This window comes from Rhincodon typus, chromosome 32, assembly GCF_021869965.1.
Source record: "Rhincodon typus isolate 14 chromosome 32, sRhiTyp1.1, whole genome shotgun sequence".
Lineage (NCBI taxonomy): Eukaryota > Metazoa > Chordata > Chondrichthyes > Orectolobiformes > Rhincodontidae > Rhincodon > Rhincodon typus.
Genome location: NC_063363.1, coordinates 7,913,957 through 7,941,499, shown reverse-complemented (window position 1 = coordinate 7,941,499; position 27,543 = coordinate 7,913,957). Strand labels below are relative to the sequence as shown.

Below are 27,543 nucleotides of genomic sequence, written 5' to 3'. Positions count from 1 at the left end.
CTGCCAACCACTTACCCGGTTTCCTGCAACATCATACATTGATTCACTTTGGAGACCCCCTGCTGCTCTTGCAGTAACTTTCTTACTTTCCTCACTGCTCCCTTTAACCCCATTGCCCTGTCAATTCTCCAACTAGTCTCGGAGCAACTCTCCCTCTCTGCCCCTCCTCAGACCCACTGTGCTATACCCCTCTGTTGGCCTTGCAATGCCTCTCTCGACAGTCCTTTTATCCCCCTGTGCTCTTACTTTACATAATTTATTGTTAAAAAGTGTAGAACATACTGATGATATGTAAGATGCTATACGATTCTTTTTATCACATATCCTATGCACCAACGACCATCTACTTCCAACTCTATAAAATCACCACTGATCTTACCTTTCCCCACTTCTTGCTGCAACCTCCCTTTGTGCCTTTTTAGATAGTTCCCAGATTTGGCTACTCCAATACTCTTACTAGTGGTCTCCCATCATTCACTCACCATAAATTATTTATCCACAATCATAATGCAATAACACACCAAGACTAATACAGTCATCACGTGTCTTTGGTGACCTACAACTGTTCCCAGTCCTTCAGTGTGTCAAATTTAACATTCTTTCCATCTCAGAAATGACTATTTAGGTTTTGTACAGAAAATGGAACAATGTACCATTTCTAAAATTATAGATGTCTACAGTGTACAGTACAGTTTGTTTCTGGTGGACAGATTTCTGCAGATCTAATTTACTTGTTTTCTGTAAGTGGGATAAATTGAGTAATTTCCAATATTAGAGCACTCTCTATTGTCAGAAAATCTTCTGAAAGGGTTAAAGTTTTCACCTAAGTAATGCAATAAAAGATCCACTAGGAACTGATCCCCCCCGATTCCAAAGTCTTTCCAGTCTTCTTCACTTTACTTTATGTTTAACTGGAGCTATGAATGCATTCACTGTTTATCTGAGCAACCTAACTGAATAGATTCTTTGTCAAATACATTATGCTCAGTTAGAAGCATTGACATCCAAAACAATAACAAATCACTTTATGGGTGCTGTGGCTCTGCAACCTAACTTTACACAACAAATGTAGACAGTCTATCCCTTCCTCTGAACCAGATGGTCCAGGTTCAGGTCTCACCTGTACAAGAGGTGCATCATAACATTTGGTTGACTCCTAAAAGGAGTCCCATCAAAATTAGAAGGACAGCATAATTCTAAGGGCAGTATAGAATATACTGAAGATCATTGGTGAAGGTGAAGATTATCCTCAGTTCGAACATGGGTGTAGTACATGGCAGTACTCCCATAAACCGCACTGGGATAATAACCAGGTATCTATTTTCTGTGATGTTGTTTGAGGTGCAAATATTGCCAAAGACACCCTGCTCTTCTTTGAAATAGTGTCATTGGGTCTACTTAAATGTAATTTGATATCTACAGTGACGATCCAGTCAAATGGTCATAAGCAATAGTCAGGTGGCTACTGTAAGTCAATGACATATGGAGTTGGTGCACATAGACAAAACAGCCATGGGAGACAGACAGCATGACAATTGTTAACAGCAGAAAAAAAAACTTGTGATTTAAGTTCAAATAATAATTAACTTGACTACTTCACATGTCATAGCATAGGTATATTGATTCTGAATGGACTTTATTTTGTATTTGTTTAAAGGAGAGCACAAACAACAGATGGTACATTTTTAAAGCTGTTTGTATTACATTTATGCAGGATGTGGTCAGCTATTTCAGCTGCACTTTACTGCCCCCCACTGGAGACACTCAGTCCAAAACTACATCTTTTGATGTTGAGATTGGGTGGGAAATTTTTTTTGAAAGTCACTGTTGCCATCTATGTGTTTAATGCAGTAAAATTTAATTTAAGATTGCATTTTTGTACCCAGTGAATTTCACAATTTGCATCGTGTTCAAGACACTGAGTATAGCAAGGCTAAAGGAGTGTCTGGTGAAAGTCGGTTAATCAAATCCTTCCTTTACTAACTGCTACTCAAGAATTTTTATCATAACACTTTTGAAATATTTACCCCATGTTAAAGCCTGAATTTGAGGATGTAATTTTTCCATAGTTTTTCAATAAGAATGGTTCAATAGGCAATAATCTTCTATAATTAATATGTAGCTATAATAATTATAACCAGTGCATTTTCCAGTAATCATTTCCTGGGGATCAAATAAAAATCTGGGAACACAATATTACTAAATCAAGCTTGTGCTCAGTTTCTATATCATTACTGTCTCCATTATTACCTTTCAATGTACAGGGTACCATATCTCCAGTGAACTCAGCACAGCTAACATACAATTAATTTTAAAAATTAACAGATTTTAGAAAAGCTGGGGCCTACTTTTAAATCAGAGCACTTACTTCAACAGAATACGTTTTTGTACAACATCCTCACAGAAGTGTAACATTGCTTAATTCAACTTTGATTGTTCTAAGTTTTGTTTTAGCCCAAACAAACAACTTTACATTAACAAGATTGTCAGTATGTATTATTAAGAAATGACAAAATGTCTTCCCACAGGTTGAAAGCAGCAACTCAGTCTTGCTGTTTTTCTGATTTTTATAAAGCAATCAAGTTGTGCTCCTGTGGTTTAGGATGTCATCAGAACTGCTGAAGTAAATTATTGCCTTGTAACATTGCCAGTCATTGGTTTCACATTTACAGTTCAAGTTGTATGCAGTCTTTTCAAATTCACCATTCGTGACACATTTTTGCCACAGATTAATAATGTACTTATTAAACAAGGAAACTAGTTAAGAATGGGATCAGAAAAAAGCGGGGGTTGAGAAAGCAAGTGCAATCAAGGTAAAATAAGGATCACCTTATGAATATATTATCTGTCAATAACCATAATAATGAGGCAAATAAATTAAATGCTCAGATTTCATGCCTAACTGAAATCATCCTAAGCTCTTTGATATTATATGGGTTTCTTAGACTATGAATTTGGAAGAGCTATTATTTTAGAATTAATAATACAATTTTATTGAAAGACAAAAATTTAGATATATGGCAACGTGGCTGGACTGTATTTGCTTCTTAATATAATAGAATAGTTTAGAGAAAAACACAAAGACAAATATACCTCATATTCAAAACCATCGCCTAGGGTCCCCACATCTATATGCAGGTTTTTCATGAGCTGAGCGGTATCAGGGGCACTCTGTGAAAACAGATGATTTGTATTCTATATTAATTCTGAACTCTTCAAAATCATATTCTAACCACCTAACCCTACCTTTTTATTAAGATCCCAGAAATCCCATACTTGCACATTGTTCAAGCAGTGATTTATATTACATTCATCAGAGTTCCTATTGAACTCTAATGCCTTTTGTTGAATGAAATATACCATTACATAGCATATTAGGTGAAGCAAGTGCATTAACAAAGGCAAGAGCTAAGCAGCATCGGTCAAACATTTTTTCATGAAATCAGCAGGAAAGAAGCTATTTTTGGCATTTTGTAGACATACTAAGGCATATCAACCCAATTCTGCATAAATAATGTATATGGTATTAATATTCAGCAACATTATGCAACAATTCCATTTTCATAAGAGCTGTCTGATCAAAGCTCATTGTTGTTACATAGTTCAATGACAAAATCACGTAAGAGCAATGATATGTGAGTTCACAGAATCTAACTTGAAGTTGCTATTTCTTTTCATTATCATTTCTGAAGAAGATTGATGAGAATAGGGCAGTGGCTTTTAATTTTTTTTCATATGGGATATTCCTTACAATGATTCACTCGTTCCTTGGCAATGCCGCAAATATCGACAGATTAAACAGTTATCTCTACCAAAGGAAACATATAGAAACGTTTAACTCACATTCAACAATAGAAATACTGATAGTAAGTTAACAAATGAAGAAAAACACCAAAAAAAAATCAAACGCAAACTTTTGAAGGTATTGTGCTTATATACTGTGTTTATCACATTTTTACCACCTTCCTGGGAGCTTTGCATAGATCCACATGGGACAAAGGCCTGGTTTGAATGTTAACTTTTATATGACCACTAAATCTGCCCTTAAAAAAAAAACTGGGTAATGTCCAAACAACATAGAAGCAGCAGCAGGCCATTTGGCCCTCTCTGAGTCTGATCCACTGTTCATTATGATCATGGCTGATCATCCAACTCAGTATCCTGTTTCTGCTTTCCCTTGTTACAAGGAATAATGGGTACACCATGTACTCATCTAATTGCCTTGAATGACAGTGGTCCTCCTCATGAATAATGCTTTTACATCTGGTTGTGCCACTTATTAGAGCAGTGTTTTCCAAAATTTATCCCCTCGTGCTTCTATTTCAAGGCTTGAAAATTCTTGCATCCTTTCTGTGATACCTGGGTGAGGTGTTTGGGAAGATAAATGACAGCAGGCATCAGAGACCGATGACAGTTATGGGAAGGTGCAGCACTACAGGCAATCATTGCTGCCTCTGAGTTCATAAACCCAAAAACGAATCCTGACCTCCTCCCCACATACCCCTCTTTTGTGAAGTCCTGACATCCTGACCATCAAGAATCAACCACAGAGTGTGGAACAGAGTTATTTACAGTGCAGCTTAGACAGATAGAGGTGGCAGGTTCCCTTCCCTAAAGAACCCTGTGTAATAGATGGATTTTTAAACGTCATTCTGGTTACTAGCACAGCATTTTTCTTGTCCAAGCTCACAAATTAGTTGATTCATTCAATTTAATTTGTTACAATCTCAATCCATCAACTTTTTAACAAAGAAATCCAAACTCCTGGCGATTTCATGAATGAGCTCCACTACAAGGTATCACATTTTATGCAAAAAACTTTGTACAAGGATTTAAAAAAACAATTTCTACTAGTTTAACACCATATTTTGTAAACCTACATTCTTCAAACCTGAAAATCTTAACAGATCACCTTCTGTTCTGTTTTTAATTTCAATTCCCCCATAATTTTCAGGATCTTGAGGGTTCTTTCACTTCTTCTGGGACCAAACCACGACATGTAGCAGATCTTCAGAATTCATTTTAAAGTCACAGAGTCATACAGCACAGAAACAGACCCTTCAGTCCAACCAGTCCATGCCAACCAGCTAAACTGTCTGTGCTTGGCCAATATCCCTCCACATATTTCCTATTCATATTCTTATCTAAATATCTTTTAAATATTATAACTGTATCTGCATCCACCACTTCCTCTGGAAATCCATTCCACACACGAACAACTTTCTTAAAAAGAAAAAAAATTGCTCCTCATTTCTTTAAAATCTTTCTCCTTTCATCTTAAAAATATGCCTCCTTGTCTTGAAATCCCTCACCCTAGGGAAGAGACACCTGCTATTCACTTTATCTATACCCCTCGTGATTTTATAACCCTCTATATAGTCACCCCTCAGCCTCCTATGCTTCAGTGAAAAATAGTCCCAGCCTATCCAGCCTCTCCGTATAACTCAAACTCTCCAATACCAGCAACATCCTGATAAATCTCTTCTGAAACCTCTCCAACTTAATCATATCCTTCCTAAAACAGATCAGTAACAGAACTGGACACAATACTCAAAAAGACTTTGGTTCTCCTCAGTTACTTAGTTTAGCATTTAGACTTCCAGAGGTCATTCTCTCTCTGTAAGGATACCACTGTCAATGTCTTCCATTAGTTTTACCAGGCAGATCCGACACCTCTCATTCCACGTTCATATTGGACTTTTCTTTCCAAGAGTGAATCCCATACACAAATTCTGTTTTGTGGTTCCAACTCAAGAACGTCACTGGTTCTTAAAGGCCTCTATGCTCTTTGTTCTGGCAGCTAAGGTATACAACAAACTTTCTTTGATCTATGATCTATGTGTATAACCTAAACCCTGTATGAAGACAGATATATCAAGCTTCAGGGAAGGGTTAGCTTGCTTACTGCTTACACGTCCACCTCTGTCCTCTTTAAATAAATATAGATTTTGCCTTGAATGGCAATTATCTTGGGAGTGTTTGAGTTTCTCAGTAATTTTTACATCCAAATTTAATTATCAAAACCAGACGTTATGTCCTGAAAAGACATTAATCATGAAATGACATATTCACCATAAATATTTTATTCTGTCAACCACACTGCTGTAGGCAAAACAAGGTAAGAATGGCAGATTCCTTTCCCTAAATGGATATTAGTGAACCAGAAGGGAATTTACAATCAGTGATAGTTTCACAATGACCAATCCTTAAACTAGCTTCCAACTGTAAATCTTTATCAGGAATGATTGAATTTAAATTTCACCAGTTGCCATAGTGAACTCAAGTCCCAAGAAGCATCAGCCTGGTTTCTGGGTTATTAGTCCAGGAATATTACAACTGTGTCATTATGTATTGTGGGTAAGACAGTTTGCTATTGTGAGAATGCAACATCACTTTTGAGCTACTAGCTTAATCAATGGACCATTAGACTTCTGTGTTTACCTTCTCTCCACTCAGGTCATCATCATCTTCGCTAAAGTCTGCCAGGTTCATGGAGATCTTCTCTTCAGGCTTTACTCCCAGAAGACTTGTTGTAAGGCCACCTGTTTTAGGGATCTTTAGTACCCCGCACACCCCAAGACAGGACAGGGTTATTAATATGCAGTAATATGAGAACATCTTGATGAAAATAAGCTACTACTACAATGAAAATATGTTATTTCACATCAGAATACAACATAGACCCAGTGTTTCCTTGTGCGGAAGTTGTAACATTTCAACACGTTACGAGAATTCAGTTGAGTGAAAAACACAGAAGTGTGAAATAATTCCACACATCAGCAGTAGTTTTAGGGCTGAATATTTCATGTAATAACAACAAAAAAATGATCAGCAGCAAATTGGAGACTACAAATCTCTATAAGTCATCCAACAGATCTTACATTGAGCAATTTAGAACTTCCTCATTTGGAGGAAGCAGGTTCGTCCAAGGTATTCAAAAGGGCATTAGATGATTGTTTAAACAGAAATAACATTCAGATTTATGCGAAAAGGGCAGGAGAATGGCACTAAGTCATCTTGTTACATCAAACAGTCATTTTAAGACAATGACAGGCCAAATGACCTCCTTCTGCACTGTAAAGATCCTGTGGTATTGGGTCATTCATATTTCACCACTGCAATGGCCAATGTTTGAAACTTTTATACCATGCCCTCTTTATACATTCCATTCATATGAAATATGTTATTTGCCCCATTTAACCTCAAATGCATTTCCAATTCCTCATGAGTTGTTAATAATACAACATTGTGGTCTCCAACAATTGCTCTTATCAACCTGCAGGTAGCCCATTAAGAAAATCTAAATCAACAAGAGATACTATGAATTAGTGTAATTCTTCTGTTGTGTCTTTTCGTTCAGTTTGATTACACTCCAGTTTCAGCAAAGCGCTGCAAGGGTTTCTATGAAGTAATCATTAACGTTGCTTGAAGCTACTCCTGCCAGGAGATATGCTATCAAGGTGTGTCATGTTTGTCTGTCTTGCATCCATCCTCACACATCCACTCCAGCTCATCTGTAACAACTCCAAGACATCCACTGTCCAATTCCACCTAAGTCAACACCTCTTTCTATTGCCCTCTACTTTGCCCAATGGAAGAGATGTTTGTAGCTTTTCAGCTGTGATCAGATGTTCGAAATACTAACCTTTTCTTTTCTGGATGTCACTTTTTAAGAGTTCCTTCTATTCTTGCAATTTCAAGTACCTCATAATTTGTGTTAGTAGTTTGTATATAGAAATTTTAGCATTCAAACATTAATACTCATAATTCAAATAAAAATATACACACTTCTTTAAGAGAGGGACAATGCTGATGAAGAAGTTGAATACCTGGACCATGAAGAGTATGAAAGTTTACTTTTTGCTCAGTGCTGAGATAGCAAATCTCAGTTGAACAACAGTATAGAGGCTTGCTATAAAAAGCCTCCGAGGTGGATAAGGACAAATCAGCAAGGATTCCACTTTCAATATCCTGTGCTCCCTGCTGGAAAATGCATATGTGCTGAAAATAAGATTGGACACAGCTGTGATGCCACCTGTGGGTAAATATCTGCTGATACTCACTCTTCAGCTCATGCATGCCAAATAAGCCAGGGAGTAAGGTACTTCTGAGCACGTATAGTACTTGTGAATTGCATCCCAAGAAGACAATGCCACACAATGAGGCAAGGTGAGAAAATTAATAGGAGAAGGGAAAAATAACTTAATACAAAGAAGAGATAGATAGAACATTAAAGAACATAAGGCAATAGTTCACTGCAACCACTTGGTTTTGAGAGACAGTCCTGATTTTATAGCTATTTTACATTAGTTACCAGGCTAAAACAGAGGGGGATAGTGAATTTAAATGTTTTCAACTTATTGTCATAGGCACCTCTAATTTGTTCTTTACTGGACACTAGTCAGTCCACTTAATGTTTGATCAGTCATCTGTTACATTCTTTCTTTACCATTGGTACATATACAGTTAATTTCAAATTACAATTCCAGTGGTGAAACAAAATCAGTCTTCCATATTGATTAAACTTTCCTTACTCTGAAAGTGGCAGAGCTTGCTAGTGTACTCTTCATCCGTCCCCCGGTAGTTCCAGATATATTGCTTAGTGAACCATAGAGTGTACTTGCTGGGAACTCTCCAAGGCCACGTAGGGGAGCAAGGCCTCCTTGAGGTGCCTGGACAAGACTTGGTTGTAAACCCAGTATCTAAGAAAGATAGAAATAGAAAATGGGTCACAAATTTGCAACAATTTTGAAAGCACAACATGGACTTGTTGTGGTTTATAAAACACAGTTTATTTTGTGGTGCGCACACACACACACGCACACACGCGCACACACACAGACACACACACACAAAAGCAAGAATGTTAATTAAAGAAATGGCATCCTCCACTTACTTCTCAGAGTCTATACGGCACAGATGGAGACCATTTGGCCAATCGAGTCTATACCAGAAACTTCAAAGGAGGATTTTTGTGTTAGGTCTGTAACAACTCACTTTCCCTCTATTCTGTATTCCTTTGCTTGAAGGTTCTAACTTCAGCTCGAATATAATCCCAAGTGTGTAGGCTGAATTCTACGAAACCCTTCCCAGTATCCATTATTCGAAGGGAGTAGAGGGACAGAATGTTATAAGTCTATTCATACACATGGGATATCACAGCAGAGCTTGCAGGGCTTTAAAGGTGCGTTTACATGGTACTTCCATCATTGACGTAGAATTCTGGAAGTGTGTTTCAGCCTGGGACTGAGTGGAAAACCTCCAGAACATCCTGTATCAGACTGCTTGAGGAGTTTGTCTGATCTCCTGGACACTTCACTGAAGCGACTCATTGATAATTTAAGATAACAAGGTGTAGAGCTGGATGAACACAGCAAGCCAAGCAGCATCATAGGAGCAGGAAGGCTGACGTTTCAGGCCTAGACCCTTCATCAGTTAGTGTTTCATGTTCCTGCCTACATTCTTAACATATGTAAAATTAAACAGTCACTTGATAGCAGAACTTGAGTATTGCTGAAAAAGATACGTGATTGAAAGTTCTCATCTTCCACTCGTCAGGACAAATGCAAGAATATCAAATCTCAAAGGCAGCAAAAATTTAACTGCATACGAAATACAGTGATAATTGGTTGCAAATGGATTCTGACTGATTGAGACACACTGTGGGGAATGTAGCAAGATTTATTTAATTGAAAAGGTGCAAATCCTGAACAAATTATTTTATCCTGCACAGGCTTGGCCCCGAATATGAATATATGCTGACTCTCGCAAGCATAAGTGAGCCATATTGTGAGCCAGTGGTTGTGATGTAATGTAATTCGATTCTTGATAGATGCAGGATTGTCAGTAGATGCTGCCTGATGACAAAATCATGTCTAATGTTGGCGATTATCTTCCCAGTTTTGCAAGCATGAGCTGGTTGAGTAAGGTCTGCTTGTTGCAAACAGCTGAAGGGATATGTTGTTTGCCACAATCAACCAGTCAATTGGGATGTATGGGTAGCTGACAGTATGTTGTTTGTGTTAACAGTCCATGTGATGACAAGGCCTGGTGTATCAGGATTGGGGTAAGGAGATGGAGAAGGTGCTGAGGTCCTTAAATTATTGAACTCAATATTCAGCCATGAAGGCTGCAGGGTCCCCAAGTGGAAAATGAGGCATTGTCCTTCCAGCTTGCACTGAGCTTAGCTACAGCACTGCAGCAAACCCAGGACGGAGATTTCAGCCACTAAACATGGTGCTGTGTAGAAGTGGCAGGAAACTGGAAGTTCAGGGTTATTTCTGCAGACAGAACGTAAGTATTCTGCAAAGCAGTCACCCAGTATGTGCTTAGTGTCATCAATGTAGAGGACTCCAAATTGTAAACAATGAATACAGGAGACTAGATTGAGTAAAGTGCAGGTAAATTGCTACTTCATCTGAAGGTGTGTCTGGGGTCTTGGATGGTGAGGAGGGAGGAAACGAACAAGCAGGCGTTACACCTTCTGCGATTGCGTGGGAAGGGGTTGTGGAAGTGTGGGGAGATGTGGGAAGTGGACCTTCAGATGTGGATCCTGCTGGGATGGTAGGTGAGGATCAGGGGACCCTATCACTGTTCTTGGAGGGAAGAGAGGGGTGAGGGCGAAAGTGCCGGAGATGGGTCGAAAAGGACTTAATGTCTGCATCCTGTTAATGAAAAATATCACTCATGCTCCTATTGCATAGTACAAATATACAAACAAATACTTCCAGGGTAATTTGATGTAGACTGGGCACTTTTTGGACTGAAAGTGGCAGCCTTGGTTTCCATCATGTGTTACAATATTTGAAGTTCATTTCCCAGAACCTGCACATTATTACAAACATGTGCACACAGGCCTACCCTGACTCCCACAGTCTGAATTGCTGGCCAATGGTATACCTAAAGTGCAACAGAGGCAATTTTGCAATAATCTACTGATCTGTGATCAGTAATAACAGTATAATTGATAAAACCTAAACATCAGCTTATCTGTTCTTTGCACTGACCTGTGGAATGCTTGCAGAATTTTCTACTGTTGTTTTGGATTACTGGTATGTGCAATTCTTTTTTAAAACAAGTTTCAATTTTGAAATGACAAACTGGCAGGGAAAATTGAACTACACTAATAAATAACATTCATGTTTTCTTTGGTGTGTCATCATGTAGTCCACACGCAGGATGTTCACTCGTGTAACAGATTAATGGCCTCAATTTCTCATCTTTGCAAATGTTAATCTACTAATTGATCATCTAAATGGGTCACTTCAATACCTCATTATTCACAAACTGATAATCAGATATGCTCATAAGAACTTATTTTATCTTGTTTCACACCGACGTTATTTTCTTAGTCTCCATTTTAATAACATTTGTCTTTCCCATCTGTAGGTTGCCATAACCACCACCATTGGTAGAAAGGTGGGATGACAAGAAGCCACAATCCCTATTCTGCTTCAAATGTGCTATCATCTGCAAATTTCTCTCTAAGCTCTCAGACAATTCTCATGTGGAACTATATTGTGGTTCTCTCACTGTCACTGAATCAAAATCCCAGAAATACTTTTCTAACAGCACCTACCCTCAATGGACGACAGCAGTTCAAGACCCCAACTCACCATCACCACTTGGGGATTGGCAAGAAATGTTGGCTGGGCTAACAGCTTTCACATTCCATGGAAGAATAAACAAAAAAAAAGCGCCACCATAGTTCCACACGAAGAAATTCTTACACTGCTGCTTTGTGGAGAAGTTCTAACTCTCATCTCACAGCTCAGTGTACATTTAAATTTGAATATATGGATATAAACTAATGCACTACTAGATTTGCTCACCACATCGGAACATTAATTTATCATCAAATCAGTATTGGCAATTTGCTCCTCTCCCCCCTTTCCTTGTAACCCAAAGATATTAATTTCTTTGATGTTGCATCTTACCAATTGTACCAGGCAGAATTTGGTACCATGCCTCAGCGATCATTCTTTCTATGAGATCTTGACTGCAAGCAGCAGCAGAATGTTCAGACACTGAGAGAAGAGGAATCAGAACTGAAGCTGCTCATATCTTTACTTAACACAGGTGTGCATTACCAGCAAAGTCTGGTGGACAGCACCCATCAGCAGAATTGTTCTTCCATTTCCCTCTTCCTGATCTAGAGGTACTGATGCTAATTGTAGCATCTACACCCCCTTATTTCCTCAGTGAAGATAAATTTCCTCAGCACAGACAGCCATTGAACCTGAAGCAGTTGTGGTGTGTGGGTTAAACTTGTTTCACATTTGGATACCAAAAGTAACATTTTCCAAATAGGGTAAAACGTTGCAAAATATCTTACAAGAACTCAGTATATAACAGACAAATGCATGAAAAGTTGTGTATAAAAAGACAGAGTTTAAAGGTTTGATCATTAATTAAAAGTGTGGACAACATATTACTCAGAGCTGCACATTCAGTGAATCCATTAAATACTGCAGTGTAATATTTCATGTGGCAGACATTTTGAAATTTGTTTTATATATTTTACATAGGATAGTGTCATTTCCCATTAATTTACTACGTATTAAGTTCTTGCAATCTTGCAGTAATAACACTGTAAATTTAATCGGCACATTAGGATGCAATTATGAGTCGGCTAAATTAAGCCGGACATTGATGTTGGCATAACAACTGCTAGCAGTGAAAAACACCAGCTCAAAACAAATATCCCTTTGACAATGAAGTGTGACTTCATTTATTACTCAAAGTTACAGAATTACACATATGGAATTTCAACCTCCTGGCCTTACACACTACAGGTGCAAGAAAGGCAACTTGGGCTAAGCCTGTCAGCATCTTAAAATGGTGAAGTATAAAGTGGATATAATTCATAGAAATCATCGAAATTTGTGACACAGAAGGAAGCTACTTGGTGCATCATGCCTGTGCCAGTGGATGAAGAGATTCCCAGTCTTGTGCCACTTTCTTGCATTAGGTCCATATCACTGCAGGTCACAATTCTCAATTAAACCACTTGTCAGCCTCCTAAGTGTGAAAGAAAACAACTCCAACTTATTCAATCTTTCCTTTCAGCTAAATCTTCCAGTCCTGGCAACATTCTTGCAAACCTCCTCTGCATCCTTGAGTACAAGCACATCTTTCCTTTGATACAGTGAGCAGAACTATAAGCAATACTGAAATATAGTCTAATCAGTATTGTATATACAGTTCTAATATAATATGCTTCATCTTATTTTCAGTGTCTTGGTTAGTATAGGAAATCAGTTCTTAACTTTTTACATTCAATAAGCTTCTCTCCATCTCTCTTTCCCCGAAGGAATGGACTCTTATATAATTGACAGGCAGAAAAAAATCATGCTGGTCTATCAGGCCTGCCCCATACCTTGATGGCCAGGACACAAGACCTATTTCAATACATTTCTGCTGGCACCAAAAGTCTTTTATTCTTCTACTTAAGCTTTCAGAATAACAGCCATAGATGAGAAGTCATTCAGCTCATCCGATACTGAAATCCACATCTCTCCAACCATCTCAAAAGATTTGGGAATTTGCCTCCAATTCCTTACCCAGAATGCTGTATAGGAGTTTCACAACATTAGCCCCAAACCCGTCACTTACAGTTTGCAATTGTTGCAATTTGCAAACTGCAATTATTTCCATCTCACTTAAAAGTTACACCTCAAGTACAAGTTGAGCCAGAAAATGCCAGAAAAATATTCACCATAGCCAAGCTGGATATTGCCTTCCCCAATCTCTACATAAATGGACTTTATAAGAAGGGTCAGTGTACATTAGTCAGGCACTGGTTGATTTTTCTCCATTGTCATTGAACCTAATCTGAATACCTGTGCTCACCAAGACGTCTCTGGAGCATCGTGGATTACCTGGTTAATTGATATACCGGGCATTGGTTTTATCCACTAGCAAGGGTGTCAGGGGAGCTTTAAGGCTTGAAATTATTGGTAACAATAACAGCTGAAAAATACATAATGTACCTGCATGACATTGCACGGCATTTCATAGTCCGTAAACGTATTCATCTATTTAAAATAGTAGATTGAGCAAGGTAATTAATTATGGTTTTGTTAACAGTAATTTTTAATCTCTAGCCCCATTGCTGGGTTTACAAGACAATAAATCACTCAAATTTTGCTTTTACAGTTTATGACTGGGATTCTCCAGTGAGATTAGCTCTGTGGAAACATTCCTTGTTACTCAGTACTTCCTATTTATTGTGCAACATTAAACTCAGTCTTTGCATTGCCATGTTCCAATATATTATGAACTTTCAGCCAATAAAATCTTGATTATAGGCTATTGAAGACGCCACAGAGGATCAAATGTCCTATGATATGTTGAGCAGCAAGAAATCCTGAATCTGAAACAATATCTAATTAAATACAGACATTCACAGCCATCCAGGGAATTCTTTTCGAAGACTGAAACATCACCAAAATAGTTATCCCCATTCTGGGAGTGGACTTCGCAGTTAGTGCAGATGTGAAGGGTACTGTAGAAGAATCTGCTGTTGAGGAACGGTTAGCCCCAAACATTACATTACTGTAGTGTTTCCATCCGTCCTTTCTCCTCTAACCAAAAAAAAGAGAGAGGCAAAGTTCAGAGGTGAAGAGACAGAACATTGTCAGAAGAAGTCAGCAGCAAGAGTTCCAGTGGGTAAAGGAGCACGAGCCTAAACAGCTTCTGGAAACTGTTGCTGGTGCGTGGCAGGTAAGCTTTGAGAAGTTGTTATTGGAACACAGCGCATCAGAAGTGAAAAAAATGTATTTGACATTGTAAAGATTAATTAAGTTAAAGGGGTAAGACATGACAGAAGAGCTCCAAATCGTAGTCTGCTCCTTTTGCTCGATATGGGAAACTGGGCAAAAAGCTGGGAAACCGGGACCCGCATGTGTGCAAGAAGTGTCTCCAGCTGCAGCTTCTGGAAGCCTGAGTTTCGGAGTTGGAGTGGCATCTGGGGACGCTGTAGAGCATTCGCGAAGCGGAGAGTATTGTGGTTAGCACGTACAGAGGCGGTCATACCGCAGATTCAGACTCCATAGCCAGGAAGAGAATGGGTGACCACCAGGCAGAGCAGGAGGGCTAAGCAGGTAGTGCAGGAACCTCCTGTGGCCATTGCCCTGCAAAACAGATACACCGTTTTGGATACTGTTGAGGGAAATGGCCTCTCAGGGGATAATAGTAACAGCCAAATTCATGGCACCATGGTTGGCTCTTCTGCAGAGGGAAGGAGAAATAGTCATAGAAATGCTTTAGTTCTAGGGGATTCAATCATAAGGGGAATAGATAGGCATTTCTGTGGCTGCAAACAAGAGTCCATTTGGTGTGTTGCTTCCTTGATGCTAGGGTCCTGGATGTCTTGGAGCGGTTGCAGGGCATTCTGGAGGGGGACAGCAAACAGCCAGTGGTCGTGGTACACATTGGTACTTAATGACATAGCTTAAAAAAAAAGGGTTGAGGTCCTAAAATCAGAATATAGAAAACTAGGAAGAAAGTTGAAATGTAGGACCTCAAAGGTAGTTATCTCAGTGCCACGAGCTACTCAGAGTAGAAACAGCAGGATATATAGGATGAATACGTGGCTGAAAACATGGTGTGAGGGGTAGGGTGTCAGATTGGTGGGGCATTAGAAACAGTTCAAGAGGAGGCGGGACCTGTACAAACTGGACGGGTTATACCTGGGCAGGATCGGGACTGGTACTTGGTAGAGTGGTTGGGGAGGAATTAAACCAGTGTGGCAGGGGGATAGGAACCAGAGTAGGGCAGTAGATGCAGAAATTGAGGGAGAGGTAGAAACCAGGGCAAACATAACTAAGAACAGGCAGGGAAATGCTGTTGGAAAAAGCAAATAAGATGTCTGAAATGCATCTCTTTCAATACAATAAGTATAATTAGCAAAGTAGATAAACTCAGTGTTGGTCAGTATTTGGAACTATGACATTGTTACAATTACAGAGATTTAGCTGAAAGAGGGACAGGACTGGCAGCGGAATGTCCCAGGATTTAGATGTTTCAGGTGTGATAGAAAGGAATATAAAAGGGGCGGAAGAGTTGCATTACTGGTAAAGGAGTATCTCACAGCTAAGGGAGAATACATCAGAAGACTCATAAAGCGAGGCAGTATGGGCAGAACTCAGGAATAGGAAAGGTGAAATCACAATGCTGGGGGTATGCTACAGGCCTCCCTACAGCCAGCGGGAGATAGAGGAGAGAATATGTAGACAGATTTTAAAAAGATGTAAAAACAGAAGGATTGTTGTGGTGGGTGATTTTAACTTCCCCTGTATTGACTGGGATTCACTTCATGGAAGAGGCTTAGATGGAGCAGAGTTTGTAAGAACCATCCAGGATTGAGACTTTACCTTTAAAATATAGATTAAAGAATGTGACGATAAATGAACATCTTTATTTTAAAACTCACAACAAGCTTTCTACTGTGACACGACTGTACAAAATATGGATGGCTGATTTTAAATCTCAAAGATCTTGAACTCAAAAGCACTGGACTTTGGTTTGAGACAGAAGAGTTAAAAATAAACTGGGACATTATAATATGGCTTCCCGAAAGTAGCCAAGCTTAACAGGAATTAACAAGGTAATGTCTAAATAACATGGCTGAATCTGTCCATCATACCCTGAAAAGGCTATCTGAGGGTAATTAATTAATCCAAGGGTGCATGAACATTCAAATTCATCATCTGGAATCTACAATGTGACCTTTAAATGTCTCGGTGGACAAGACTTCACACATATTGGCGGAACAAAGGCCATCTTCCCAAACTCATTCTGCAAAGGGAAGTACAGAAACACTTCTATCGATATTGAAGTGTAATTCAGAAACTCTGACCATGGACAATTGAAACATGGCAAAAAATGAATGGTCACCATTGTAGATACCCAGTATCCACACAAAACAAAACCCTCTAAGGAAAACAATGTTTATAAGCTTGTGAGTTTGCAGCAGAATCCAAGAACATGCAGTAAAATATTAAAGAAAGCTTCCTCACAGAATGCAATAGCATTTCCTCACTCTACAATTTCTCAAGTTGAAATACATCACAGAGACAAAGAACTTAAAGAATTTAAAAACAAAAAGGAACTCCAAGCATCATAGCATCCACTCTGGAAAAAGGACTGACTGTAATTTGAAAAGACTCTTCAGAAGAACAAGCTTCAAACTCTTCCAGAACTTCAAGATCAACATCAAAATGCATAGTTCCTTCACCTAAGAACTTTAGTTTTTTTCAGTTATACTCCCTCCACCCTGTACTATTTTCCTGTTTGCTTACACATTTATGTTTACATGTGGTGTGTGCGTGTGTGTGCATATGTGTGTGTGCGCACACTATGTCACAGGATTCAGGACAAGCTTTTGTGTTTTAAAGAAAATTTATACTTTACCTCAACGAGTTTACAATACTTAAAATTCATAATTTTGATTAACTCAGATCTGTTTGTTTCTTCACAGCTTTAATACATGCTCGAGTACATACTGAATGGGGAATAAAACATCTGTTTAAAAATTTAATACTCTGTTATGCCAACTTTGTGAGTAAAAACAAAGGGAGGAATTTATTCATCCCTCTGGACTTGGTTGCAAAAGTTGGAATTATTTACAGAAATTGGGACACTCACACAGAGAAAGAAAACATACATTACCTACATGTAAACATACTGGACACAGGCACTAAAATGGACACCTACGTTCTGACCCCGATAGTATTTATAAAATCTGAGAATGATAATACATTTGCTTAACACAAAATTAAGGGATATGGGCCAAAGACAGGCCTATGGAGTTAGACCACAGACCAGCCCCAATCTCATTGAATGGTTGAACAGACTCGAAGGGCTGAATAGCCTCCTCCCGTTACTATATTTCTATAATTACAAGTCCAATTGTAGATTAGAGTACAATGACATCTGTACATATGACATGTGCTTATTAACATAGGCTGAGGTTCTAGCTCTAGTTTGATTCACCTGGCCTCAGTAGAAATGGTAAAGTGCAACAGTTGCAGAAGTCCCGCATAGTGACTGTAGGTGCATCCCTGCAAGTTACTCTCTTGATAATTCATGAAATTATCCTCATGGAAAATATTAGCATTGTTAACTTATATGATCTAGTTTGAGCTAACGAGCATTTTGTAAACCAAGAGATTGGTTAAAAAGAATCCATGAACTGCCAGCCTCGTGGGATCCTGACATAAATTAGCAAAAATATATGCCACAATTTTGAGAGTTAGCTTCCTCTTATTTGTAAGATCTAAACTGCAATTTCTTGCTTTTAAAAAAAGCCTATAGTCTTGAACTTTAAGTGAAATTCCACTTGCAGAATAGTCTTCAAATTTAGACTTCTGATCAGACAGATCCATGGTGAAAGGTTGGCAACTTCAAGACTTCACTACAAAAATCAAGAATTATGAGATCAAGGATATCGTTGGTCAAATATGGAATAAAGGTTTCCATTTGCTACGACAGAGTCAGGGAACCATTCATATAGTAAATATATTTGTGGCTCTCTCTAAATGAGATTGCCAATGGTGAACTAGGTTGAACCTACTCTTTCAATATGAATAGTCCTGCAGAATATTGGAAGAGACTTCCAACCCATGAATCTGACTGGATTTAAGTTCAAACGCAGAATTAAAACACTTCAACCTCATTTGTAGCACCAATGAAGCAATGGATTTTTCTAAATCCACAAACTGTGGTACCATTATTTTGGAAATAATTTGAGTTACATTATTCCACAAATGCTTTGATTGATGAGTGATGTAATAGTGAATGCGGAATTATCCAAATGAGGTATGAAGATTTGCTCAGGAAATATGAGCAATTCAAAGCACACATTTCATTTAATATTAAATATGCCTAGTATGGATATGCTACTTCAATCCATCGCACAAGTGGAAGGTGCATGCTCACCATCAACCAAAAATGCAATGCTAGTATCTTAGTCATATCATAATCAGAGGAAGGTAAAACTAGCCTGTGCCACTAAGTTCCTCTGATCCCAGATACATTTAAAAAGAATTAGTCTGCTCTCACAATACTTAAAGGTCCGCCCACAGAGAACCTCTATATCAGGGAATGGAGACTGGCCAAGGATATTACAAGGTCTGGAAAGTAAAAGTGTTGTGAAGAGTCAAAAGAGAGATTTATTTGTTGTTGTAAATGAAATTAAATTAATCAATTATGTAAGTATCTGATTTCATTCAGAGTACAAATATTTTAACTTTTCAGCTACAAAGACGTTTGCTATAAATTCCACTCATACACATGGGCATAGTAACAGTTAATTGATATTAAATGTGGCACTGCTAAACACAAAAAGTGTTATCAAATATGTCAACTCTATCTGTGGTGTTTGCTGTAAAGCTCATATAACAAAACCAGGTTCTTGCTGCTGATACATTAGTGCACATTAAATTCACTTTACAACAAACACATCATCATGCTTCTGCTGTCAAATGACAGCAGTTTATGGCAAGGAGTACAAAAACATCTTGTGATAAGAGTGAATACAGTGTGTCATTTAAAGAAAAACTCAAAACTAAGCGGTGAAGACTATTGTTTTGTGGAAAATTATAGCAGATTCTCATAAAAAATGCGCATGAAGGCAGGCTGGGACATATGGTGTTTGGGGGGAAGGGAGCAGATGAAGAAGGATCCCCCTCACACTTTGTCGTAAACTCTCAATCGGCTGAGTGTCCCAAATTACTGTGCAAAGCAGCAAGGTATTATGAGGCGTACTGCATCAAGCTTTGTGGTGTACCATTTATGAAGCAGCAAGCAAGTCAGCTTCAGCGCCTAGACCAGGGAGATTAATGCTGTCTGATGATGCTGCACTAATGAAGCCCAATCAAGCTGAAATTTTAATTTATGCTGATAATACAGATAATTTTCCACCAGTGAAAATGTTTTCTAAAGACAAGATTCTGATTATTTTGTTTCAACACTCTCACAATGATTAAAGAGCACAATAAATATTTTTTTAAATTAATAAACATTTCTCCACCACATAATTAAGACAATATAGGTTTGTATGAGCTGGCATAAGGATTTTACAGCAAGGCTGATATTTAAATATCAATCTTGTCAGATCAGTATAGTAGGTTAATCCTCAATTTTATTCCCAAACTCCAGGTTTACAGACAAGAATTCTGTGTATTTGCAGGATTTAGTTCAAAAGAGAATTAAAAAAGTAATCTATGCATAGCATCATCTGACTGCATCTGTAAAGCATTCAGAGGCACTTTAATTGCTGTGATATTGAGTATTGATGCAGGGAAACAAAAACTGGGCATGACTCCTTTATCCAGAATTATTCTCTAAAACAAATAGTTCTTGAATAGGAGTTCAGTTTTTTATCGCATTGTTGGAACCTCTATCAGGAAACTAACTGGAACCACAATTGCTACTCTTTATAACATTACAAATTCAAAGATCTTATTTCTCAAAACACTCTTCCCCTTTCATTTTCACTCGATGAACCACCAACTGTTAGACTGAGCCACACAGACCAGGAAACTCTCAAATTCACGTTAGATGATAGCAAAGGATACAAAAGGCTGCTACAGTTGATCTTACTTCTCCTACACTGGAAAGATTTAAATTAAAGCAAAAATATCAGCTCATTACTTCTATCACATAGAGATCCTGAGAATTTCATTATATAGTTGGCAGTCTTGCATCTTATTATCTCCATCAACCTGACCTCCTACCAAAACTTCTCTTATGTTTGTTGCTTCCAAACACACATAAAGTCACTTGTGAACCGAAACATGCATCTTTATGCTGTATCAGATTTGTGTAGCCCAAGCTTTGGTTACAAGAACCTGAACATTTTAACTTGACAAGTGGGAAATTGGCTACTGAAAAATATATAGAAAGTTCACCTTATGTTTCTGAAGACAGAAAATTACCACCTTGCTACATCACTATCAAATAAGCCAAAATTACTCCTCCAGATTTATTTACAAACAAAAATAAAAGGATCATAAGATTGATAATATGCTAACAGTACATGCGTTAAAAAAATGCATAAACTGGTTTGACCATTTAAAAGTGTACCACAACTGTTATAACATATATGGAAACACAAGACCTGGCAATTGCATCCAATATGTTGGGGTAGGTAGTCTCAGGCACTAGGTCAGCAGTCTTCAAAGGGTCGCTTCAGTTATGGATGCTGCCATCAGAACAGTAAATTACCTGATTTTGCAAACAGAAATGGCTGTCCCAGATTCACATTAAATTTGTGAACCAGTGCAAGCCATTGCTTACACCCTATTTTTCATTGATCATTTGACAACTTTAAGAACAGCCAGTTTCTCTTGTACCTCCTCATTATCAGTTTTTACCACATCATGTGGCTCAACTACCTTCTCTTTCATTATTTCTGTGGCAGCTTCCTTGATAAAGGCAGATGTAAAGTGCTCATTTAGTGTATCAGGTACACACTTTACCCACATGTGTTGGTACCTTTTTTGGTCACTAATCGGCACTATTCCTCCTTTTGCTACCGTTTTATTGTTAACAGCCTACTCTTGAATCTTGTTTCATGTTAGCTTTACTCCTCCAATGTTGGCAGCTATGCTTTCAAACATTTTGGCTCTAAACTCTTAACTTCCCTCCCTGAACCTCTTTACCTCTCTCTAAAACTGATTATCTTTGACAAAAATTTTAATCTTTTAACAAAATCCTCCCATATATCTTTGTTTTCTGTGTGTGTCAATTTTGCCTGATTTCATTTCTGTGGGATCTTTTCCTATATTAGAAAGCACTACATAATTACAAGGTTTTGCGGTATTGTTATAGCCAATTATGTACTAATCTCACTAAACTAAGGAACTACTGAACAGATAGAGACAAAACTGGGTGATGCAATTTTAAATATGAATTTACTCCAACTAAAATCATATAAAACAAAGTCAAAATTCCTATTTCCATTGTATTCAAGATTGAACTCAGCTGTAATGCTGTTCCCTCCCTACCACCAACATGATTGAATAGCTTGCCAACATTCGTTGTCAAAGCTTTCACATGAGTGATGACCGTGGACTGGGGGATACAGGGAGAGAAAAGGATGACTGGAGAGTCATTGCAAGCTTTTTGCTATATTTCCCTAATTTTATTGAGACAGAGCCAGGGAGAAGTCACCAGCTCATCCTCTCAGCAGAATATGAGACATTAGCAGAAACAGGGCATATATATTAAGTGTTACAAAATATAGGTACAGCTCGAGATGTACAAGTATGTTTAGTGAACAACATCAAATGTAGTGGTTCTAATAAATATTCCAATGTAATATGGAATATGAATCCGTGATATAAACATATTCATTGTCAGTTTTGCAACTCCCATCCACTTTCGCTCCGTTGCTTTAGTACCAGAACTACAATGAAGTGTTGTTAATAAATTAAACCAGCAACATGAATGCAGAATAGGAAATCTATGACTCTCTCACTGTAATTGCAGACAGCATACCTTAATTAAGGAATCACGGTGAGTCTGCAAGAGAGACATGAAGAATTTAACAAGAATTATATTTGCTTATCATAAAGGCATTTACTCCAGCAACCCTTACAGGAGGGTTATGAAGTTCTGTTTTTGCATGGATAAAATTATTAATATTTCACGAAGAACCAATCCTACTACAACACCCATTACAGCATTCTAAACTCACATCACATTTACATACTAATTCTATTCAAGCAGGTGACCACTTTGAATAAAATATTAAAATTCAGATACCATGCTCAAAAACTCTGAAATGACCAGGACTTAGCATAACAAAATACACCATTTAACTGGAACTGTTCTTGGAAAGGGTCAGTGGGTGAGACATTAAGACATTTTTTTTTCCGAAGATGCTAACTGACCTGCCGTGTATTTGCAATGATTTCTGCTTTAGATCCCCAGCAGTTATTATGTATGAGACAACAAGGTGCAGAGCTGGATGAACACAGCAGGCTAAGCAGCATCATAGGAGCAGAAAGGCTGACGTTTCGGGCCTAGACCCTTCATCAGAAATGGGGGAGGGGAAGGGGGTTCTGAAATAAATAGGGAGAGAGGAGGAGGCGGATAGAAGATGGATAGAGGAGAGGATTGGTGAAGAGGAAACAAACAGGTCGAAGAGGCGGGGATGGAGCCAGTAAAGGTGAGTGTAGGTGGGGAGTTAGGGAGGGGATAGGTCAGTCCAGGGAGGACGGACAGGTCAAGGGGGCGGGATGAGGTTAGTAGGTAGGAGATGGGAGTGCGGCTTGAGGTGGGAGGAGAGGATAGGTGGGAGGAAGAACAGGTTAGGGAGGCGGGGACGAGCTGGACTGGTTTTGGGATGCGGTAGAGGGAGGGGAGATTTTGAAGATTGTGAAATCCACATTGATACCATTGGGCTGCAGGGTTCCCAAGCGGAATATGAGTTGCTGTTCCTGCAACCTTCGGGTGGCATCGTTGTGGCACTGCAGGAGGCCCAGGATGGACATGTCGTTTGAGGAATGGGAGGGGGAGTTGAAATGGTTCGCGACTGGGAGGCGCAGTTGTTTATTGCGAACTGAGCGTAGGTGTTCTGCAAAGCAGTCCCCGAGCCTCCGCTTGGTTTCCCCGATGTAGAGAAGGCCACAACGGGTACAGCGGATGCAGTATACCACATTGGCAGATGTGCAGGTGAACATCTGCTTGATGTGGAAAGTCTTCTTGGGGCCTGGGATGGGGGTGAGGGAGGAGGTATGGGGGCAGGTGTAGCACTTCCTGCGGTTGCAGGGAAAAGTGCCAGGTATGGTGGGGCTGGAGGGGAGTGTGGAGCGGAGAGAGTGGTTCCTCCGGAAAGCAGATAAGGGTGGGGAGGGAAAGATGTCTTTGGTGGTGGGATCGGATTGCAGATGGCGGAAGTGTCGGAGGATCCGGAGGTTGGTGGGGTGGTATGTGAGGACGAGGGGGATTCTTTTTTGGTTCTTATTGCGTGGACGGGGTGTGAGGGATGAGGTGCGGAAAATGTGGGAGACACGGTTGAGGGCGTTTTCGACCACTGAGGGGGGGAAGTTATGGTCCTTGAAAAACGAGGACAACTGAGATGTACGGGAGTGGAATGCCTCATCCTGGGAGCAGATGCGGCGGAGGCGAAGGAATTGGGAATAGGGGATGGCATTTTTGCAGAAAGGTGGGTGGGAGGAGGTATATTCTAGGTAGCTGTGGGAGTCGGTGGGCTTGAAATGGATATCGGTTTCTAGGTTGCCCGAGATGGAGACAGAGAGGTCCAGGAAGGAGAGAGAGGTATTAGAGATGGTCCAGGTAAACTTAAGGTTGGGGTGGAAGGTGTTGGTGAAGTGGATGAACTAATTATTATATATGATTGTTTAGAGAGGGCTTAAACATTCTTGCACACTGACTGGCCATTTGGACTTCATTCGTAAGCACTGAGGGTGGCAATGGCACAGAATGGACTTTGGGTAGGGGATTTCAATGTCAACCACCAAGATTAGAAATCACACGACACCAGGTTATAGTCCAACAGACTTATTTGAAACACAAGCTTTCAGAGCCTCAGACCTCATTAAGGTGTTTATGAGAGAGGTAGTATCAGACACAGAATTTATAAGTAAAGATTTATAAGTAAAAGATCAAAGGTTCACATCATTGATAAGGTTGTATTAAACAAACCTAAAATGCTGTTAAATCTTTAGTAAGTTAAAAGGTTTTAATTGATTATTATGTGTATGTAAATCCCCGAATTCCTTTCAAGTTACAATCCTGAGAGAACTAAAGGTTTTATCAGTGTAAAGAAGAGGTGACATTTTAGGTCAGACAATGCATGTTAGGTGTGAGACCTTGTTTAGAATCTGTTGGTGTTTTAGTTTGGAGTCAAGGCTGGTTTTATTTGTAAAGTAGGAACTTATAACACACCATATTGACTGACTGTCTAAAAGTAGTGTGCTTTTTGAACAAAATAAAATGTATCTGCAAATACAAATTCACTCCAAAGATTCACATGTTTGTGTGTGTGTGTGTGTGTGTGTGTCTGTGTGTGTCTGTGTTTGTGAGTGAGAGAGAGTGTGAGAGAGAGTGTGAGAGAGAGTGAAGAGTGTGTGTGTGTGTGTGTGTGTCTGTGTGTGTGTGTGTGTGAACGTGTGAATGAGCATGAGTGCACATGTGCATGCCAGTGCGCATGCTCGTGCGTGAGAGAGAGCGACAGAGAAAGAGAGAGGGATTGTGTGAGTCTGTGTGAGAGATAGACAGGGTGTGTGCGTGCATGAGACAGAGTGTGTGCACATGACAGTGAGTGTGTGCGCAAGACAGCTAGTGTGTGTGCAAGAGAGTGAGTGTGTGCGCGTGAGAAAGAGTGTGTACATGAGTGTGCGCGCGCATGAGAGAGTGTGTGTGCGCGTGCATGCTTGTGCGCGTGCGTGAGAGTGTGTGCGTGTGAGACGGGAGAGAGGGTGTGAGTGTGTATGTGTGTGAGCGTGTGTGTGTCTGTGAGAGAGAGAGTGTGTGAGAGAGAGAGAGAGAGGGTGTGTGTGAGAGTGAGAGTGTGCATGCATACGTGTGTGTATGTGTGTGTGAGAGAAAGACAGAGAGTGTGCTGTGGTTGATTCGCTCGCCGAGCTGGTTCGTTAGTTCGCAGACGTTTCATTACCCTGCTGGGTAACATCATCTGTGCAGCCTCCGATGAAGCGCTGTTGTGTTTTCCCACCTGGTATTTAAACTCTGGAGTCAGTCGGAATTGGTTACCTCATTTCCGGTTTTTCTTCGTAGTAGTGTATATTTAGGGTCTAATTCTATGTGTTTATTGATGGCCTTGTTGGTGGAGAACGAGGCCTCTAGAAATTCCCGTGCTTGTCTCTGTTTGGCCTGTCCTAGGATCCTGATGTTGTCCCAATTGAACTGGTGATTCTCCTTATTCAGAGTGAGTGCTGGTCATGTCTTTTTGTTGCTTGTTGTTGTTCACGTATTCTTATGGCCAGTTTCTTTCCTATCTGTCCAATGTACTGTTTGTCGCAGTCTTTGCATGGGATCTTATATATCACGTTGGTTCTGTCCATAGTGGGTAAGGGGCCTTTGGTTCGAGTTAGCAGTTGGTGTAGGGGTGACGTAGGTTTGTGTGCCACTCTGATGCCCAATGGTCGTAGGAGTCTTGTGGTTAGTTCGGATGTGTTCTTGATGTATGGTATAGTGATGAGTGTGTCAGGGCGTACTGTATCTTCCTGTTGTTTGTGTGATAGGCATCGTTGGACCCAGCTGTTCGGGTATCCATTGTCCTTAAATACTTGGTAGAGGTATTCTTCTTCGTTTTGGCGTAGGTCAGGGTTGCTGCAGTGTGTTGTCGCTCGTTTAAATACACACACCCTCTCTCTTCTCCCCCACATTCTCACACATATGCACAAACACTCTTACACTCACACACACCCTCTCTCTCACACACTCTTACACACGCACCCTTTCTCTCTCACTCACACACACTTCTATATGCGCACTCACACCCTCACAGTCTCTCTCTGCCCATACCTACCCACCCACCCCCCCGCTACACACACACACACAGTCTGTCTCTCGCGCTCACTCACACACACAGTCCGTCTCTCACGCTCACTCACACACACAGTCTGTCTGTTGCGCACGTGCATACAGTCTGTCTCTCTAGCACACATATAATCCGTCGCTCGCACACACACACAGTCCATCTCTTGTGTGCGCGTGCACACACAGTCCATCTCTCAGCCGTCTCTCTCATGCGCACACACACACAGTGCAACTCTCTCTTTCGCGTGCGCGCACACACACTGTCCGTCTATCTCTCTCACGTGCGCGCTCACACACACAGTCTGTCTCTCACGTGCGGTCACACACACACAGTCTGTCTCTCGTGTGTGCACAAATACACAGTCTATTTCTCGCACACGCATATAGTCTGTGACTCTCTCGTGCGTACACACACACAGTCCGTCTCTCGCTCTCTCTCACGCGCGCACAAACACTGTCCGTCTCTCCCTCACACGCGCACGCACACTCCCTCACACATACGCACACACTCCCTCTCACACACACAAACACACACACACCCCATCACACACATGCAGCCCCCCCACATGCACGTGCAAACACATACTCTCCCTCCCACACACATGCACACACACACTCTCCCCCCCACACATGCACACAAACACTCTCCAACCCACGCACACGCACACTCACACCCACCCACTCTCACTCACACAAACACACACATACTTTCATGCACACACACTCACACACAGACTCTCTCTCTCTCTCTCACACACACACATACACACACAGTCTGTCTCTTCCTCTCTCTCACACGCACACACACACAGTCTGTCTCTCTCTCACACGCACATGTGCGCAGACACACAGACTGTCTCTCTCGTGTGCGCGTGTGTACGCAGTATGTCTCTCTCTCGCACGCGTGCATGCACACACAGTCTGTCCCTCGCGCGCACACACACACACACACACACACACACTCTCTTCCCCCCCCCCCCCCCCCCCCCCCCCCCCCCCCCCCCCCCC

At 40.2% G+C, this 27,543-nt stretch overlaps 1 protein-coding gene across 4 annotated transcripts in view; it reads right to left on the bottom strand.

Annotated features, from left to right (window-relative positions):
- Positions 1-27,543, bottom strand: part of LOC109912354 (centrosomal protein of 164 kDa) — a 191,246-nt gene that overhangs the window by 101,705 nt on the left and 61,998 nt on the right. For all 4 annotated transcript variants that reach the window (XM_048615635.1, XM_048615638.1, XM_048615636.1 and 1 more), the window contains 3 exons: positions 8,535-8,702; positions 6,442-6,555; positions 3,094-3,171 (listed from right to left, as the gene is read on the bottom strand). In XM_048615635.1, coding sequence (XP_048471592.1) covers positions 3,094-3,171; positions 6,442-6,555; positions 8,535-8,702 — 360 coding nt within the window. The remainder of the gene's footprint in view (positions 1-3,093; positions 3,172-6,441; positions 6,556-8,534; positions 8,703-27,543) is intronic.